This window comes from Periplaneta americana, chromosome 14, assembly GCF_040183065.1.
Source record: "Periplaneta americana isolate PAMFEO1 chromosome 14, P.americana_PAMFEO1_priV1, whole genome shotgun sequence".
Classification (NCBI taxonomy): Eukaryota; Metazoa; Arthropoda; class Insecta; order Blattodea; family Blattidae; genus Periplaneta; species Periplaneta americana.
The window spans coordinates 108,269,782-108,290,717 of NC_091130.1; the positions used below are offsets into that span (position 1 = coordinate 108,269,782).

At 34.9% G+C, this 20,936-nt stretch overlaps 1 protein-coding gene across 2 annotated transcripts; it reads left to right on the forward strand.

Moving 5' to 3' along the window:
- Positions 1 to 1,304: 1,304 nt before the first annotated feature.
- On the forward strand, positions 1,305 to 19,414 carry LOC138713638 (uncharacterized Golgi apparatus membrane protein-like protein CG5021). 2 transcript variants are annotated; one of them, XM_069845894.1, is made up of 7 exons: positions 1,305 to 1,455; positions 3,067 to 3,140; positions 7,120 to 7,274; positions 9,942 to 10,021; positions 10,146 to 10,271; positions 10,466 to 10,606; positions 17,379 to 19,414. In XM_069845894.1, the coding sequence occupies exons 1-7, from the start codon at positions 1,408 to 1,410 to the stop codon at positions 17,445 to 17,447; spliced, it is 693 nt and encodes a 230-aa protein (XP_069701995.1). In that variant the 5' UTR covers positions 1,305 to 1,407; the 3' UTR covers positions 17,448 to 19,414. The 2 variants fall into 2 exon arrangements, with proteins under 2 accessions (XP_069701995.1, XP_069701996.1); XM_069845895.1 differs by having other exon boundaries at positions 10,158 to 10,271.
- Positions 19,415 to 20,936: the final 1,522 nt, after the last annotated feature.

Sequence of the window (20,936 nt, forward strand, 5' to 3'; positions counted from 1 at the left end):
CTAAAATATCATCTCGCTATCACCAATTTCATCGGCGCTAAATAACCAAGTCGTTGATACAGCGTCGTTAAATAACCAAGTTAACAAAGAATACAGTAAAACCTTGGATTACGAACATCATTCGTTTCGAAAACGTGCTCTTTATTTAAAACACTCGCGTATCTAAGCGACTTTCTCCATAAAAAAAACAATGCAAACTCAAATAACCATAATTCGTTTCAAAATCTTTTATTCATATGAAATAAAATATAATTTAGGTAAAATGCAATATAATAATGAAACACACATGACTTTACTGTATTTTGTTTTAACTGTCTTTCACCAGTTTTACTGTTTAAGCCATTCAGTTCCCACGGTGCTTGTTTCGTTGCGTAAACTTTAGTTCTTTTCCATTCATTGTTTAGTTTCTTTTTGATCATGAGTGTTGGCAACTGATGATTTTCCAATTTGAACTGTGAACGAAATAACCTCGTAACAACGAGTTAGAAAGAGAAAGTAACTCGTCTCGTAAGCCCACAATATAATCACAGTCTAGTTTATACACTCACGAAGCTCAATATGTAGTAAATATGCATCCATAGATGGTCGCTAACCACTAGGATCGCTAATATCGCCTTAGCAAAGACAATGCGAAATAATAACGGGACAGTCTATTGTTTCTAGCACCCTCTCAACTCAAGCTTCGCGACTGTATATACTAGACTGTGATATAATTATATATTTATCCATGTAATCGCGCTGAGGCACGGCCCAGTGGGCGCAAGTATCATTTTAGTAATATTTGGTTTCGAATCACCTTGATTTATGTTATTTAGGAAGTCGTGAAAGCTTCTGCTGTGAAATTGTGTTACGGCCGACTTGATGTTCGCTTCGCTTCTTCTTTACACAAAGAAGCGAAGGATGGACGCATCAAGTCGGCAGTGGGTATATGAAAGGGAAACGAATATGAATGGCTAAAAATGATATTTGGCTACTATTAGACGTATTGGAAAAATTTAATGCAAATGTGAGAAAAATAAAAAATATATATTAACAAATGGCAGACGAATTATTCATATATGAACAGATGAAACAGCAGATGATTTTCGAATTTGAACTGTGAAAAGAGCCGGCTACGTGAGAACAACAACCATCACCGTAGCCAACACGGGAGCCTGGTGGGTACCACCACGGCACCCAGTTTGCTAGCCAGCAAGAAAACAAGCACCGTGGGAACTGGTATAAATCACCGCGTATAAATCGTATCAGTTTAGATTATAAAACATGTAAAAATTTTAACAAATAAATTCCCATACCAAGTTGCAAGAAACAACAACAAAAAAACACTGTGCAAAGACCGTCTTGGTGGATAATTTATAAGAATGATCTTGTCACATTTTTTATTTAAATGTTGGCTGCCCTGGATAGATGACACTATACGCGAAACGCGACACGTCGAACATGGCGTCTGCTACGGTTAGTTTTGGAAATTGTAAATAATGCATAATATATGTATTTTAATAAGAGTAGAAGTGTGAACTTAATGTTACATTATAACTATATCATATTGCTATCTGAAGTCACAATAGAATATTACACAACATAGTTCTTTTACGACTTAATGTTAATCTAAAAATTCGTCGACTTACTGTTTACCATTTGCTAAATCGTTAGTTTGAGAGTACGGATATTTTCTCTTCTAATTACTCGAGTCGTTTCCTTCTCTGTTCATAAAATCTGCTTGTATCATGGTTTTGTGCAGTCTCGAGTAAGTGTTTCAAATTTTCAGTTTCCTTTTGTACTTCTACTATTTGCGCTTTCAGTCCTTCCTCAAAATCCTAACACAAATGTCGTTGTGCCAGCCATCAGCTCAGAACGCGGCTCCTCGTTCTTAATTTCCTTATTACATTCGACTTGGAGTAAAGTGTATGTTTCGTGATCTTCATGAGGTGGAGGTATAGTTTCATATTGGTTCTCCATTTCTTCTTGCTGCGGTGCAACAGCACTCGACAGCTCATGATTTCAAATTTCATCATTATTGCGTTTCTTAGCACTTAAATCAGGAAGTTTGTCTACAAGATTTGAAACATTATCTTCAAGGTGTTTACCTGATGCGGAACATTCTGTACAACCACCTCTAGTTAGGCTGCTTTAATTTAGCAATCTCTGCTATTCTCGGATATTAATTCAGTATTGGGTTTTTCTATCTTTCTTGCTTGATCAGCACAACGTGATGTGCTTAAGGTTTCTTCTAAATTACAATCAGCTGGGCTGACACATGCTATCATCATTGTCAGCACATTGCCACCAAGAGAATCCTGAAGCACTCTCGTAAGTTTACTATCTAGATAAGAGATGTAACTCTTCCTAGCATGTTTTCTGCCCAATGCAGAAATTACTCTTTCTAAAGCTAATAGTCCTCTTTTAATATTAACAACTTCGTTAAATCTTTTGCTGGTGGCTTTAGTTTTCTTTGATCTCTCTGATCCAGCAAGATCAACAAAATGAAGTTTTGCTGTCATAGTTGTGTTAACATCTTCTTGATTCACTTCTATTGTGCAGATTGCATGACTATGCCTCAAATGGGTATTCATTCCAGTTGTTCCTATGGTTCTACATGCTGAACCCAGTATAGGTTAGTGCTTGAATACGTATTTTACTCCATGGATGTTTTCGCGTTCAGCCACATCCCTGCCTACGAAGTTCACATAAGAGATAGAGAATAGAAGGCGACGGATATAGACCAAGATTTCTATCAAATGCACACCGTAACAACCGACGAATGGAAGGGCCAAACTTCGAGTTAAGGCATGTTTTCATAAGAACAGCGGCTCACGGGTTCCACCACAGAATATGTGGACAGAAAGGGTACTACCGGCCATCGAAGGAATGCCGATGCACACTCTGTGGACAGTGTTGCTATTCTGTCAATCGAGGACTAACTCTTTAAAGTACTATGCAAATGACCGAAATTTCGAGTCCATGTACACATTGTGTTTAATAAATCAAATTATTAAATCTCTGTTGGTTTGAAGTATAGATGATGTTTAAATTTGTTCGAATCAATTTGAAATGCTTTATTTTCAGGCACCCTTGTTGGATGATGACACTCTTGGATTTGGAGAAGAGGAAGAGGAACATAGTAATAGCAAATCACTTAAGTAAGAATGAAGCACTAAATAACATTGCGATAATTACCGGTTTCGGTACATAATTAAGTAGTAATTTGGTAGAAAACGTTGATCAATATGGCGGACATACAGAGGACCAGTGATAGGTTAGGTTCGGTTTGTTCAGGCTCTTGGTATGCTACCAAAAAAAAAAAAGTATATGCACGGCATATCAAAAACCTCAATGGCTAAATCTGAAAGAACAGATCATCAGTAGAGGAAGTTCTCCTCATTCTCGCCACACGGCAGCTCCTCCCTCTGTCTACACCCCGTCCTAGTGGCTCACGCCCAAGCCCATCATAATGAAATGTGCACTCGACACTCAGTATTTAGCATAACACAATACAGAACAAGCCTACATTGGATCTGTTAATTAGCTCAATTCCGCCAAAATTGAATGCGCAATTGACACTCGTATGGTAAAAATTACACGTATTAACTAGCTCATGTCTGGTAAAATTAGGTGTGCATCCGACAGTTCTCACATGGTAACAATTACACCAATAATAAATTTAAAATGACCGTATTTAGCACAATACAACACACACCTCTGAAAGTAACACTATTAGAGACCCAAATTCGCCTCCCTCTCTTCCTCACTCACATTGAACATAAGTATATTAATTTTCCCTATTTTCAGGATGTCTCGTCATAGCCGTGCAGTCTAGAGCATTACTCGTTAGCCACAGCATATGTTTGGTATTCGGTAGGCAACTTCGGCAGATCATGTCTCACCCTAAGCAAAGAAATAAGAAGAAAAAAAAAAGAGAGAGAAAGGAGAAACAGAACGGAATTCTACTTTGCTTGATAGATGGCGTTTTTTTGTTCCACTTTCCTCTAGGTGTCAACTCCAACTTCCTAGTGGAAGGGATAGTGGGCGGAGCTTCTACAATCTGTTCTTTCATATTTTCCCTTTTGTGGCTACTAGTTGCTAATTAGTGAATTCAATTCTCTTTGCAAGTTACGATGGTTGAAAGGAAAATCATGTCTTCGTGAGCATTTCTGTGACTGGATGGCGATATTTAATGATAAACTTCGACTTATGGCGGCCATAATTATTTACCCTAAAGTAAAAGATTACCATTTTAATTAGTGAAACAGAAAGAATGTATGAATTTACTTCATTTTTAGGAGATTTAGATATTCTTGCAACAATTTTTAAGTTTAATAAAGCATCATTAACGGTGTAATGAAACCTGGCCTAGTCCAAAAACATGTCATCTATACAAACCCTAGCAAGACTAGTCCTTTGTTATGGCAATGAAGCTTGCATTTTAAGAGAGAATGATGAAAATAGAATACTGCTAGTGAAATGAAGTTCATGCACTGAACAGCTATCTATAGCAAATGAGATCACGAAAGAAATGGAGAACTGCAATAACTCAGAATGGAATCAGTACTGCAGTATGTACACCAATTCCAAGACAACTGGCACCGCCATGTGAAGCGTATGCCTAGAATAAGGATCCTTTGATCAGTCTTGAATTACAGACCAGGAAGAGAAAGATCACTAGGATGACCTGTGAAGAGATGGGAGGAAAATTTTGTAGACCAGAACAGTTATTCTTAGGACTATTACCTGTTAGGAAGATGATAATAGGTGAAACAGAAATAAATCTTAGAATGTAGCCTTTATTATCTGTACTCGTATCTCAACATAGTCACATGATAACTGAATACACTTCTGGCTAGCGGTGTGTCTAGCTTACCTGCTACTGGGGTTTCATGTGCAGGGTTATGGGTTAGGTGTTCGTGGATGGTGAGTGATTTGATCTGAGTGAAGCTAAATAGAGAACCATTCTTAACATGTTCTCTGCAGTTTAGGCCTCCATGTCTCCTGATACATGTCTTTTCTCTCTGTCATCATTTACTTCGACAACTTTTCGAAACGAGTATTACTTTGTCAAATTTGAAGATAAAAGAGTGACACAAAGACATAAACACAGTGAGTCACTTAGGATATGGTTCTTCAAAATCAGTTTGAGGGAAAAAAGTTCATATGATTATAGGTCTGATTTCGAATTGTTAAGGAGCTATAGCCATTTATTTGATGAGAATGATCACATCATTATGAACCCTGCAATATCATATGATGTCCTGTGCATGAATTTGTTAAAACATTACTCATAAGACATAATTGTGTGGGAGGATATATTATTGAAATTAAGATAACAGGAGTTATGCTCGCACACTGGATGTCAAGGTCAAGGATAAATTAATGTCAATACTGGTGACACTACCGACATGTGATTCACACTCAGGCTAAAAAGTGTATTGATATAGAGGGTGGTACATTTTAAAATACACTGTAACTATCATCTTCAACTACACTAACACTACATATGACATGTAACTGTAACTATAAAGTGTAAAACTCCTGACTATAGACCTCTAAACGTGATTTAGAGCTGTGAAAATGTAATTATTTTTGTAGATAAATATCCATAGCTGTTCAACCATTCGAAATAGGACCCATGATCATGTGAACTTTTTTACTCAAAACTCTTTCAAGAATCATATTCTTAAGTTAGGACTTTTCTTCATGAATTATGCTTTATATGGGTGATTCTACGATTAGGGGACATTTTCAACTTCGTGAAAAATATTTTTGAAGTTGGTACTAACTGAATCATATTTTGATGATATGTAGCCACCGGAGCTGAATTTTTATAAATAGTTTTTTTTATTTTTTTTTATAAAAAAAATTGATGCTCTATGCTAATGACTCAGTCCTTAACTCTAATGCTGAGATCTTGTAGAAAACCTAATAGAAACCAACCTTGTAAAAAAAAAAAAATCACTTAATTTTTTAATATTCATATGTTTCCTAACTAGGCTCTGTATACATAGAAATTGTTACTATGAATACACTAGTTCATAATAACTTGTCAAAAAATAAATCACACATGCGTCAGTAAAAGCTAAATATCATTAGCATGGCAAAACATCATTGGAATGGACAAAATGCATCCATGCTAATGACAGTGGTAATGTCCATGCCAGTGACAAAGTAGTTCTCTTTGATTTGTCTCTTGTAAAAATTAGGTTGTACTGCTTCCAAGTTTGAGTTCTTGACATTGAACATTTCAATAAGTAAAAATATTATGTTGTCATAATTTTACTATTATTGCACTGAATTATACATAGTCCATGTTAATGACAACCAATTTACATGCCTCTTGATACTGACACTCACTGTAGCTTGGATCAGTGCTACCACACATACTATTAAACCAAAAAAAAATATTCCCTTCCTTCCTATGGTCAAATTAAAATATGCATGCTAATGACACAGAAGTTGGAGGACAAAGTTTAATAGCCCCACAATGTACTATATACAGTCACGAAGCTTGAGTTTTGAAGGTGCTAGGAAAAATAGACTGTGACGGTACTATTTTGCATTGCCTGTAATGAGGCGATATTAGCGATCCTAGTGGTGAGCAACTATCTAATGTTTGCATATTTACTACGTATTGAGCTTCGCGACTGTATATACTAGACTGTGATAGCCCCTCATTGCTCTTTTATTGATGGAAAAATTACTCTTTGTAACAAATATTAATTATTATACATTTACTTCAGAAAAATAACATGACATTTGAGAAAATATTTGATCTTGAACAGATCATATGATGGACATCCATGCTAATGACAAATTGCATATATAATATTTTTTTCCTTCCTACTCTGCAGTAATTTTCAAAGGAACCTAGGGGAAACTGAAGGAGTGTAAACTTTCTTTATGGAAAATTGATTGAAATTTCTTTGTCAGCACAGTAAACAGTTTTACGGAGCTGAGACATGAAACTGTCTCCTAATTATAGAATCGCCCACATATTCCTATTGAACACCAATTGTGGATATAAACTTGAAGAAAGATTGATTGTTTAAACGAGCAAAAAAAGAAAAATAGATTTAACTTTGAAATGAATAGAAGATAAGAAAGTAATCCTCATGTATTTCTTTTCAGACACCCGTATGTAACATTTTTTCACTTAGCATTTAGAGTATCTGCAATTACAGTGTATATGCTATGTGGATGGTTTAGTAATAGCTTCATTGCAAGCTTTGTTGCTGTTGTCCTACTTCTGTCAATGGATTTTTGGACTGTCAAGAACATTACAGGTATGTAAAATATATATAACAGTTTCGAAAAAAAAAAGAAAAAGAAAAGTTCTATTGCTCTCATAGTCTTGCATGGCAAGCATTTGTTACTTATGAAATGTATGTATTTTTGAAATGTATATGAATAACCTTATATTTATGTAAACATACACTACTCAAAATGGAAATTGCAACACCATGAGCGAATGGAATGATAAAGCTGAAACTGAAGGTATAGGAAGAATGTTTGACAGTGATGAAATAACAAATTCAGATTCCTCTGTGCTCACTTCAGTACGAAATTCAGTAGAGGATGTGACCACCATGAGCTGCAATACAATTCTGAATTCTTCAAGGGATTGAGCCAATAAGATTCTGGATTACTTCTTTAGGAATTCATGCCATGTTTATGTTCATGCCTATGTTCATTTAGATTAAAACACTGTATCCTTGTGAGAAATTTTTTTTTTTCAATGTTGTTTGGGAATTGTAGATGCTACCTGATACAAGTTAAGCATAGCAATACAGTGTCGTTGTAATAATCATTGATTGATAAAAAGAAAGACAGTATTTTATATTTCTAACAGTTTAGCAAATTGTTCAGGATTTCAAATTGTGTACCACAGTTTAGCAGTTGACAGCCTTAATACCTCATTTGGTTCATAATTATTTCAACTAGTCCTCATGGTTTATTTATGGAGAAATATTCAGTGTTGTAATTAAATCAGTGCCTTTTTAAAATTGAAGAGTCCACTGCAAGAATGATGGATGTCACTTTCTTGTCGAAAATGAACAAAGACTGTCAATGCATAGCTTAAGACATATAGAATGTACATAGAGAGTTATATGGCACTAACACTCATAGTCATTGTCCACAGTTAAGCTTTGAGCACTAAGCATTTCAAACTTTCAATTGCTTCTCCTGCAAAATGTATTCCAAATGACATCCATCATTCTTGCGGTGGACTCTTCAATTATATATTACAAATACAGTAGAATCCCTCTTAACTGGCATCAATGGGACCAGGCAAGTTCCAGATATGAGATTTTGCCGGATAATTAAATAAGTATTTAAAAAAATTACCTGTTCGTATTTTATGATGCCAGCTTGTTGAAACTGTAGTCATATGAAGCTTATTTCTCAGTCACTTGATCATAACTAAATAACATACAACTGTGTGAATTTTCTTTATTAAAACATCACTTAACACAAAAATATACTAATTTTCGATTTGAATATTCACTGAATATGTAATTCGTGCAAACTTCTTAATGTGGCAACACCGACAGTCCAGGCTGTGGCAATCCATCCATGCATTCTTTTTTGCCTGATAATGGACAGGGAGATTCTTTATGTTTTTGAAATACCTTGGATTTCGGTATTTTCCCATCACTGTCAATGTCACTTTGTGTGTATCTGCAGCATTTCCGCACAGTTACAGTTACACAATCATTGTTTTTTTTTAACTCTTAGGCAAGGTTACCGTCACACACATCAGTGTTGTTGTAGGAAGACACCTCCATAATGAACCAGCCTCGTCGGCATTATACATTTGTTCCAAACTAGCATTACTCTCAGACACAATTTTCTGGAACTGATTAATAAACTGATCTGCAGACACTTCGTCAGCACTCCATTGTTCACTGGACAGTCTAGTTTTCACTTCTGTCTCTCTTTGAATCTGTTAAGCTGCCCAACGAAAAATCCACACTCACCTTGCAGTTTCTTTTTCTGATGCAATTCCTTGACTTTTTCTTGTAGCATCGGCCCAGAAATGCACATTCTCTCAGATCTTTTAATTGTGAACCATTCATATAGAACACAATCCACAGTACATGATGTACAGTTTTCAGAGTTTCCGCAACTTTGGTAGATTCATTGTTACTTACGAATCACCAATGTTGACTGCCTTGTTTCTTTATATCATATAAAGTTGAACTTCCAACTTTATATTCGTCCATTAATTTGGATCTACTAACTCCTCTGTCTATTTTCTCGAGTAATTCAAGCTTTTGCTTCAGTGTGAGGACGTTCCTCTTGCTCTTAATGGTAGTAGCCATGTTGCTCTCTATCATACGAATGAAACTTTTACATGCTATGGGAAAAGAAAATTTCACACTTTCCTATTTAGGCTCATCCAAAACCCCCTCGAAACGGGTGAGTTCAAGTGGTAAATTTAAAGGCATTGTCTCTGTGCATTGTTTGTAAGACCCAAGTAGCAACTTACAGATGTTACCCGATCTACCCCAGGGACATAATAGGGTTTTTTGTCTATGTTTTCACGCGTAAACAATGCAAATAGTAAACACAATATGTGGCATGTGCGATCCACGAAAACCACTCACATCGTCTTCCGACTCTTCCCTTTCGCATGAATGACTTTTTTTCTGCCCTAGCCAAAAGTGCCATTGTTTTGGTATTGCCAATTATTTTGGTGCCGGATACGTTGAATTTTACTGTATATTGTGTCCCACATCGTAAAAGGTCTTCCAAATTTTGCTGTACCTATACTAACTAAACTATTGTATTTAGTTTTCATCATTTTTATAATCATTTTAAAGATTTTTCTTGTATTTCCTTTCCTATATCATAGAACACTGATCACACATTTCAGATTACCAGTACTTACTGTATGTTTGAAATACTATGTCCATATAATTGGAAGAACCATTTATATTTGATTTCAGGTCGACTCATGGTTGGATTGCGGTGGTGGAATTACGTTGATGATGAAGGAAAATCCCATTGGGTTTTCGAAGCAAGAAAGGTTGGAGTAATTAGTTGTTAGATAAAATATTTATCTATAGCTGTTACTTTGTTTAGGAAGTTATATAAAATTGTTATTTACCCACTGATTTGACCACTTTCATGTCATGCTGTCCCTTTTTCAGGGCAACCAACAGAACAGAGTGAATCCGTATGAAGCACAAATCTTCTGGTTGGCTCTAATATTCTGTCCTGTGCTTTGGGCTGTTTTCTTTCTCATAGCTCTGTTTGGTCTAAAATTCAAGTGGCTTGTGAGTATAATTTCTTTTGTTATGATTTTGAAATCAAAATTTGAAAATAGTTTCAAAAGGGAGAAGCCAATATAATGATAGTCCGTTTATTAGAAATAAGTGTGATTCTCTATTCATTAATAAGTGATACAATACAGAATGTATATTCGACAGTAGTTACTATACTGAATTAAATAATTCTGACTTTATTTCAGTTACTGGTGTGTATAGCAATTGTCCTTAATGGTGCTAATTTATATGGCTATGTTAAATGTAAAATGGGACATGGCGAGAAACTAAGCACATCTCTTTCAAATATGACAACAAACTTCTTCAGAAGACAAGTCATTCAGAATGTAAGTAAGATGCATGTTTATCATGCAACATCATAATTATATACCATAAATACAGTAGGTAGTATCAAAACTATATCAATGACAGCTGCAAGTATAATCATAAATAATACATTGAATAACCTTGAACTATTACACATCGTTACCATTGCTCATCATCATCAACTGGCACTACAACCCTGGGTGGGTTTTGGCCTCTCGTACAACAGTCCTCCATTCTGTCCTATCTTCAGTCTTCTTTCTCCAACCCCTCACTCCCATTATTTCTAGGTACCTGATGACCCCATCCAGCCATCTCTTCTTAGGCCTTCCTTTCCTTCTTCTGTTGTGGACTTTCCCTTGTAATATTCTCTTGGGAATTCTGTTTTCGTCCATTCTCTGTATGTGTCCTAGCCATCTCAACCTCTGGGATTTTATGAATTTAACAATATCTTGTCCCCCAATCAGTTGATTGATTTCTTCATTATAACGTATTCGCCATTCGTTGTTTTCATATACTGGTCCGTATATTCTTCTTAGAATGTTACCATTGCTGCACAGTATTTTTCCTCCAGCTGCACAACTTTTGCATTGTGTTCACATATAAACAAAAAGCTGCATGCAATGTGTTGCTTCGTTGCATATCTTGAGAGCTGCAAGAGTTACAATAAGAAAGTGCATATCTGTTATCACACGGCTGCAAAAGGGTATGTCGGATACAGGGGGGAGAGCCATTAATCCTTCCCATTGAAGACTTTAAGGAACCAACCTGGACAAATACCCAATGTCCCATCCCTACCTTCCCGTGGTGTAGCTGTTAGTAAGCATAATTTTACGAGCTGAACTAAAGGGAGGGGCTACTCATCCATTAGCACTGGTCAGCTTGATGAGTTAATGACTGAATTTGGTATAATTTTCCTCTATCCAGTACCTAATTCCCTCTTTACCCTTTCCTATCCAGTGCTCTGACTGAACTCTTAAGTTCTTCAATCCCAACGGCATTCGAGCATTCGAGGCCTAGGGGTTCATTTCCCTTTCCTTCCTCCTCTTTCTACTTTTCTGTTCCTAGTGCTGATCTGTTATGGCACTAAAATCGTCCTCCAGTGGCTTAAGGAGGGAAAGCTGGTGATCAACACGATCTCCCAGCTAGGTCCAATGGACCCGTCGACCAACAGCAGGTGTGGTCCTCCAGACATTCTGGGGGTTGTGTGTGAATGAAGTAGCCACCAAAACGTTAAAATATGGTGTTCACTTAAATCGGCTACAACTTGCCATTTAACTCCAATATGAAATGAGTACCATTAAGGTAAAATTATCTGGAGGTAAAATAGTCCCCCAATCTGATCTCCGGGGGGGACTACTTTAATGGTACAGAATCAACTAAACATCTTACAATGGAATGCTGGCGGTATAACATCAGCCAAAAAGACTGAACTAGCCAAGTAGCTGCATTTAGATTGGCAACAGGCCATGATTGTTTGGCTAAACACCTGTATAGAATTGGAATATATCAGTCCCCTAACTGCCCATTGTGCAACTCAAACGAAGAAATGGATTCGGAACACCTCAAAATCTGTGCTTCATTGGCTGGTCATGATAATATCTTTGAAAAATATTGGAGTGCAAGAGGTCAAATGACTTTATTGTCAAACGCCTGGCATTAGAAAACAACAACATCTGTTATCACACAGTATGCTAATTTTGCATACCACAGTTCAATTGCAGCTTTGTTTCTCGGTTTTCATTATCTTAGTCCATTTCATGTGTAGGTTTACCGTATCTTTATAACGAAAAATAGATTCTCTTGCTTTAATTATTAATGCTCACATTTATAATCTTAATATAATTAAATAAAAAGAAATTACATCAAAACCACATGAATATCTTATATTAATAACTGGCTCGATTATTTTGTTTTCTCCCTGCTTCTATTAGGATTCAGAGATGATGACATTGCTTTCATTATACAGATGCATGGTACAATAATTTCTGATTCTGACAAACTTTTGGATCATATCATCATAAAGTCGACATTTAGAGATTAATCAAATCCTTTCATACAGTTACACAATCTGCACTATTTCTCACAGATAACATTGGCAATTCACATTTTTGAAATTGTACCATATATTGTTGAAAAAATTATTTATATTATCACATGTACTTTGTCAGTGAAAAATATGGAACTAATATACATAGATAAAATGAGAAGAGAGAATTACCAATTTATCACCTTGATTTACCATAAATAGCCATGTATTGTTCAACTGATAGAAGCATTTTAAGGAAGAAAAGTAACTCATAAATACTGCAGAAACTGGCTCTAGAAACAATCCATACATTTCCACAAGAGAGTAGATTTACATCTGTACCAGTGGATCATTATTGAGTAAAGATTCTGTTTCTACTTATATCTGCGTAGGCAGTGCCGTCATGGTAATTTTTTTCTTGGCCATATGCCACACCCCTTGTTTTCTCCCTTGAAATATATTTTACTCTCCTCTCTCTATCTCTCCGACTGTCATTTAATGATTTTTTTCAATATTAAAGAAATAGTAAAGATAATTGTTTTGCTTTACATTTTAATTGTACAACAAGTTTGATTTAAAGAATACACCATATAGCACCACCGTAGATGCACACTTGTCTCGATGAATATGTTGTTGTTGTTATCTAATGCCGGGCTTTGGCAACGAAGCCATTAGCGTTCTTGCTCTCCAATATTTCTCTGTGGTGGATCCATCAGGTAGAACTTCACAGGTCTCGATGAATATTGGAGTGTGTATTTGCAGCACTTCTTATTTTTCAACCATTATTTTATATAATTCTTGATTCCAGTGGGGGTGGACAATTTTTGTTTGTGAAAATCAACAGCAACAGATGATATAGGATCTGTACAGATCTCCGCATACAAAACTTAGGCACCCATATGTCATACGGCTCCATACGGACAAAATTTTCTTTTCCCCATACAATTAATAAAAAAATTGTAGGTTTCCATACGATGTATGGCCCTGTATGGCCTCCATGACAGCACTATGCCTAGGGCAGAACACAGTTCACTTTGAAGGAGAACTGTGAGCCATAAATATCTCATTGAAAGAAGTAATTACTTACCTATATTAAATTCTTTGATAAAGAAGTTGTACAATGTAATTCATTGGCAACAGTTCAGACAGTATTAACAACTATACATCCAAACTGGACAACTACTACTGATAGCTATGTTTCAGTCTTTAGAGCACCCTTAGAGAAATTACAGGGTGAGCAACTTAAAACCAGACTACTTCAGCTAGCTGTGCTGACTACCCAGCTAATCTGTGTTGTGCTACTATCAATTATTTCTATTATTGGTTGGCAATCAAACACTGTATTATTACTTCAGTCCTTTGTTTTGACATGAGGACAAGGAAAAGAAAGGTGTGCTGTTCACTGTTGAAGTGTCAGCAATAGATCTTAGTGTAGTCTTGAAGAAATGAGATCTGCCTCCTTCAATCGTCTTATTGACCTTTGACTGACATAGAACCTCCATTACTTTTTCAAAACATAGGCTGTGGTCACGGTATGGTGTCGTTAGCAGTCGAGGGTCACATAATCCTGCATGCACTTAAGCTACTTTTGTTATGGGCGGGAAATGACGAATTATTTTGCCTGTGGTTCTCTATCAGAGACAATCCAAATACATTAAATGATTGCTTAACATGTGAGAAGAAGCTCTTTTACTATCCTGTCAATGCCAGACAGTACTACAAAAACAAGAGTATGCAACTATAAGTGTCAGTGGTGTGCAGTGCTGTTTCTCAACAGGGAACAGGCCATGAAAACCAACACCACCACCGTTTCATAAACACTAGTACCAGTAATAATAATATTTATTAGGTATTAGCAACATTATCCCTTTCTATTTTTTAACATTATTTACAACTTAAATTAATCAGAAAAAAAATATGTTAATGTAAAACAAGTTCATGATGATAATGATGATGATGGTACTAATAATGATAATGATAATAATAATAATAATAATAATAGGTCTAATAATTAGTGCTGTTGATCGATCAAAATATTTAACCAATTAACTATTTGAATTTAATCAAGTTTCGATCGAGTTTAAAAAATGTTTTAATATAGGCTACTGTAATACACAATTATTGTTAAATTTAACTTGTGTTCGATGATAAGCATACGTATTAAATGTTGTGTATCTGTTTATGTTGTATCGTTGTATTACAAAACAACTATTTTAATTACTTATTAATATATTTATTATGAGGCTTATAATTTATTGTGTCAATTTCTCCGGGAATTTTTGAGACAAACATAAATAACAAAAAGTATGAATACTAACCTAGTTAATACTGCTTCATCCATGATTTTAAACATGTGAGTGCATTCACATCCTCTGAATTATGTGCCGGTCTACATTTAGTAACAATGTTTCCTGCATCACTAAACACGAAAAAACGTTTTTCTGTCGAGCACTTCTCCACGATCAATTTAAATCCAAACATTTCACTGAGTTTACCTCTCAAATTCTCATATGACATAATGAAGTTTACACTTTTCACAGACCACAGAAAACTGTTTTTTTCCTTTATCAAACTAAACACACAACCGTCATATACAAATTCAGTACAGAAACTGCAAAAGTACAGTGGTCGAAACAGAAGACTTAAGGGATAAGGGGGACAGATCCCAGAAAAGTATGTATTTCATATGCTAGGAAGATGAGCTGACAAGGTGGAAGTTTTCTTGGAAAACCATAAAACTTAATAAGGGTTTTGCATTGTATTTCAACTTTCAATAGAGGTAGACTAGGTCACTGTCCTCATATCTCCATCTCTTTCTGAAGTGTGTGTGTGTGCAAAGATTTTCCCTACGCTATCTGGTTTACAGTTAGAAAATAACAGTACTATTGTGCTTTTAAGTAAGCAATTTCCAAGAGAGAAATATTGTCGGAATTTTTATTATGAGTTTGTATTAACAAAATATTAATTAATATCGGCTACAACCAATTAATTTTAATTGACTCGATTATTCAATTAAATATTTTTGATCGATTAATCTTACAACAGAAATTGATCGATTAAATCCCACAACACTAATAATAATAATAATAATAATAATAATAATAATAATAATAATAATAATAATAATAATGTATTTACAATATAGTATTTGTGAAGACAGACTGAAGAGGAATTTTTCTTCTAATATGTATACAGTACGTACAGCAATAATGTGCCAGCAAAATATAAAAACTTATAATAAGTGACAAAAGAAGTAGCAACAATGTAAATTGTTCAATAATGTAGTACATACACGGCCTTGGCTAATGAATGAGATAAAATGTTGAGCATGTTTTAAACTTACTGTAAGTTCTGTATAGTATAATAGTCATGAATGATACATCCTCATTCCAGTTACTGTATTACAAAAAATACGTAGTTAACAGTACAAAAATGAAAATACAGTACTCTATAATTTACACGAAGGCTGACACTTTCTCCTGTTTTTCTTTTTAAAATGTTCTGTACCGAACACATTAGAAAAATCCAACATACATAACCACAAAACATCAATAACAAATACACTATTATTCCACTTCTGTACTTCAGAGAAAATAACACATTATTGGAATTTAATTTTCTGGTTTTCTACAATTACAGCAAAGACAGTCTACAATCTAACTGAAAACAAGAGTTTGAAAATAAGCATTACATTGTTGTCAGTAATCCCAAAATATGTAACAAACAAAAATCAACATTGAACGTTATACCCGATAAATTTCTCCAAAAATGTGATAAAAGTACGTCGTTTCATACAATAAGTCGTACTAAGCAATTTTTTAAATACAGTGTTTATATAGGATTTAGATGGGACTGTTAGATTTCGCTGTTATAGCCAATATGTCGTTAAAAGTGGTGTCACTATAAACGGTTTCGGCTGTATACTAAAAGTCAGTGTTAACTTTATTAAACTTAGCTAACTTAGCTGTTTACTTGTGCTCCAGCACCATTCTCCTTTCTTGTTTTAAAAACAAATGACTTTTCATGCAGAAGACTCAGATTCTGTAAAATGCTACTGATAGAAGTGAAATTTGTTGTGGACAAAGAGAACTGTTGTCGACACTTGTGGAGTAATGGCTAGCACGTCTGATCGCGAAACCAGGTGGCCCGGGTTCGATTTCCGGTCGGAACAAGTACCTGATTGAGGTTTTTCCTCAACCCAATATGAGCAAATGCTGGGTAGCTTTCGGTGCTGGGCCCCAGACTCATTTCATTGACATCACCTTCATCTCATTCAGATGCTAAATAACCTAAGCTGTTGATAAAGCATTGTAAAATAACCTACTTAAAAAAAAAAGAACTGTTTTTCAAAACAGATACAGGAACTATATAGGATGTGTCTGTATTAAACCAACAATTGGTAATGGATAGATAATCTTTTCTAAAACACTTTTTATTAAGAAACAAAAGGGCTGCAGTGTATTGCCTTCAGACTGCTAATTTAAAACTGTAGTAAGTGTTTTTCCTTTTCTTTTTGTTTTGTTGGTGTTTTTCTGGATTTTTGGTCAAATGAATATTGGAAGATTAATTAATCTTAAAATAATTATCTCAAACTCAACCTGTTAATGACATAAATAAAAACCTTGTTGCACTTAAAACAAAATGTTGCAGCCCATTTGATCCACAACAAAAAGTGTTTTAAAGAAGGTCATCTACCTGATCCCAAAGTTTGTTGTGAATTTACAAGTAGTTTAATGGTGAAGGCAATGTATTGTTTTTTTTTTCAGGTGGCATCAATGATGACCAGACCTAGTCAACCACCAAGTAATATGCCTGGACAAACCAATATAATATGAATCATGACTTAAGTTGATTAACACGAGTATATCATTATGCACTTCCTGAAACGACATGTTGCACTTAAAGCATATATATAATATATATTTTTTTAAGTGACTTCATTCCATAACTGTGATGTTTTACTTTTAATTCATATATTGACTTTGATTTACAACCATCTAAGCATTGTAAATGCTGTGTAGTGTAAATATGTATATATTTCTCTATGTTTATCTTAGTGATTGTTTTTAGCAGATCGTAATTGATATACTTGCTTTTGACGAACTTTTCATTGTGTGTGGTTGTAATGGTGTTGGAACCATTGTTATGTTTATAATGTGCGTGAGATTTATCATCTTACTGTGAACTTGAGTACACATCTATAAAATATCGTCTTTTAATGCACATTTGCATGCTACACATAATAATTAAGTGCTTCCATTATATTTTGTAATAATGAATGCTTTTCTTTTGTATCTTTCTCAACACCAAACAACTGCAGGTTCTAAATAAAATAAGAATTTGTTGAGGAAGTTTGTTGATATTGTTCCATATTTATAAGGAATAGTTTCAATTAGTTTACTAGATTTAGCTGAAGTTTACATTCCAGATAACTTAAATTTTAATTTCAAGACAGAGATATTCAGCTAAGTGTGTCTCTTCATTGAATCCAATCCAAAAATGAAAAGTGATCATATGCTGTGACTTTAATATTCAGTCAGATATGGTTGGATCTAGAGCAGTGATCGGCAGGATCAGTGCTCTGTGACGTCATCCCTCAGAGCAAGAGTGCTTTCTTTAAGAACATCGGCATCCAGAGCTCTGAGTGGCGAAGAATAGCTGATAAACTTCAGTTGAGCTCTACAATGACATCCTATACATTGATTTCGTGCATATGATACATACATACGTGTGTGCGTGTGTTTTATATATATATTGATATCAGAATTCCTATGAACACAAAATGAAATTACTGTAGCAACTGCAATACAAAGAAACACTTAACAACTTGATTTTAGTTGTTGTGTTACATCCACCGATCATCTCGCGCACATTTTTTCTTATAAATAGGATTGGTATCCTGTCTACTCCAAATTGTGAATTGTGTTCTCAAGAAGAAGAAGAAGAAGAGGAAGAAATGGGTATGAAGCACTTAAAAAAATACATGTCTTACATCTAAATACTGGGAAGCAAGAGAGAAAATAACTTGATTGTTAAATCACGAGCATTAGATACTGTACCTACCTTTTTCTTATAATATTCATTTGCATGACATTCTGAATAATGATGCTTTAAATTTAATTTTTTTACATGCTGGAGTACCTTACAACAAATCTAACAATTGCCCCCATACTCCATAAATATAAATAAATGTTCCCACACTAATAACAATATTTATATGTTAATGGTCTTTCACTAGTACTTTCTCCGCCAAATCGTTTACACTCACTCATTATATACAGTAGATAAATTACCATGTATAAGGAAATTCCGAACTTAACCAATTCTCTGGAACTACCTATTATACAACTGTACTTGCTTGCCATTTCACAATTGCTGTGCCCCTCTCCAGGTGCTCATCTAGTCTGACCTTGCTCCGACGTCACAAATGCACAGTCTGCCGACTACTGATCTAGAGAATATGTCATTCCAGATGGTACCATGTATCTTCAGCTGTGCTGCTTGATATTTGCATGTTCAGTAACATTAATTCAGCTGATCTTCTGGTAATATGATCCTTGTGGTTTCTTTATATATCTAATGAAATATTGATAGCTGTATCATGTTTGATAGTATGCAAGTTTAATTCCAAAGAAGAATCACAGCAGAATATTTCTGTTATTGATCACATTTTCATTCTGTAATGCAGGAAATAATGCTTCATCTGATATTGCTCTTTCTGCACACGTTTTAAATCGTAATATGATCATATTGCTATATAGAATTTTGTAGACATTTGAGTAAAAATAAGTTTTGTTAATTAGTACATTCTACTTCAGTTTCGCAATTTTCATTTTTTTTCTGCATGTCTTTTTAGTACTGATAAATATAATATTGCAGGATAAATACTTAATTTTCTTCCTCTTCAAAGTGAAGATAATAGACCTGTGATCCTTTTGTTAGAAGTTGAATTCCAAATATTTCATAGGTGTCGCATCATTCCACATAAGGTCTTGTCATTGAATTTCACATGCTCACTCACTGTTAGTTTGGATATCCATAATGTTTATTTTTATTCATATAGGCATGGGTGTTTTAATTTCTTTGGAAGTAAAAAAGAAAAGCAATGTTCGTAATTCATTAACAGTTCTTTTTCATATGTTTCATACTGTTGTTGTATGTAAGTGTCTAATCCTGTAATTATTGATTTACCTTCAGAAAGCCTTATTATGACAATTAAGTACAAGATTTCGGTATTGATTGGGCTTGTTCATGTAGTTACTATCCAGATCTTCGGTATATGTTAAAGAATAAATTTCTATTTTGTACCAATTTCAGTGAAAAAGATATGTGCATGACTTGTAATGCTTCAAAATTTTCTTTGAGTAAAAAAATGAACAGACATGATTTTGTGTAGTGTTCTGAACAATGATTGATTAAAATAAAAGTATATAGTTCGTTACTCAGTTAATATAAAAATATATAGTTCGCTACTCAGGAGAAGAAGACTAGGGATGAAATGGCAGGGGAAAGTGTGTTAATGGTCTTACAGAGCTATTATTATCATACGTCCCAGAAAGGAGTGGCCGGCTGGTTGGCCATGCCCTGCGTGGTTTCCACCGAGCGCATAACCATTTCTCCAGCACTTCTCCAATATATAACAGTATTAACAATAAATGTTCAATAATTTGGACTTACCATGCTCACAGTCATTGCTGGAAATGACCCCTGTTTGCTGCCACACACAACTGACATCTTCTGATAAACGAACAAACAACACTCTGAAGTTCCACATCATTGACAGCTTGGATTTCTTCTCGTATATAGTATTTTAGTTCATCTATAGAATGAGGATTTTTCCTATAAACCTACCTTTTAGTATTCCCCATAAATAAAAGTCACAGGATGTTATATCTGGGCTTCGTGAAGGCCTCAAATTATTACTGATTAGTCTCGTACAAAAAATACGCCTCAATTCCCTCATTGAAACAGCAGCTGTATGAACAGTGGCGGAATCTTGTTGGAACTAAACTGACAATCATTCCGCATAAGAACACTACGTTTTCTGCTTGATTTTAGATTCTTCACTGAGCCTGTTTCTTTAATCTCTTAGCGAGTCGTCTGATTGTTTTGGCAGAAGGTACAGGTCTGTTTGGAAACTTTATTAGAAATTTTCGTCTTGTTTTCGCACACGACCTTCTGCCTTCTATGTACGTATTGTACATATACACATGTCCACACAGTGAGAATTTGGTGCTAGGCATTGTCTAAATACACAATAATCACTAAACTTCATACAATAACGTTGTACACTTGAAGAATCGAGAGTTTCATTACACGACTTC

Bases quoted from the DNA above. Each gene is read 5' to 3' on its own strand.
- LOC138713638 (XM_069845894.1), top strand. From the start codon at position 1,408: ATGACACTATACGCGAAACGCGACACGTCGAACATGGCGTCTGCTACG. The intron at 3,141-7,119 runs GTAAGAATGAAG...ATTTCTTTTCAG, and splicing joins AGTAATAGCAAATCACTTAA to ACACCCGTATGTAACATTTT. The intron at 7,275-9,941 runs GTATGTAAAATA...ATTTGATTTCAG, and splicing joins GACTGTCAAGAACATTACAG to GTCGACTCATGGTTGGATTG.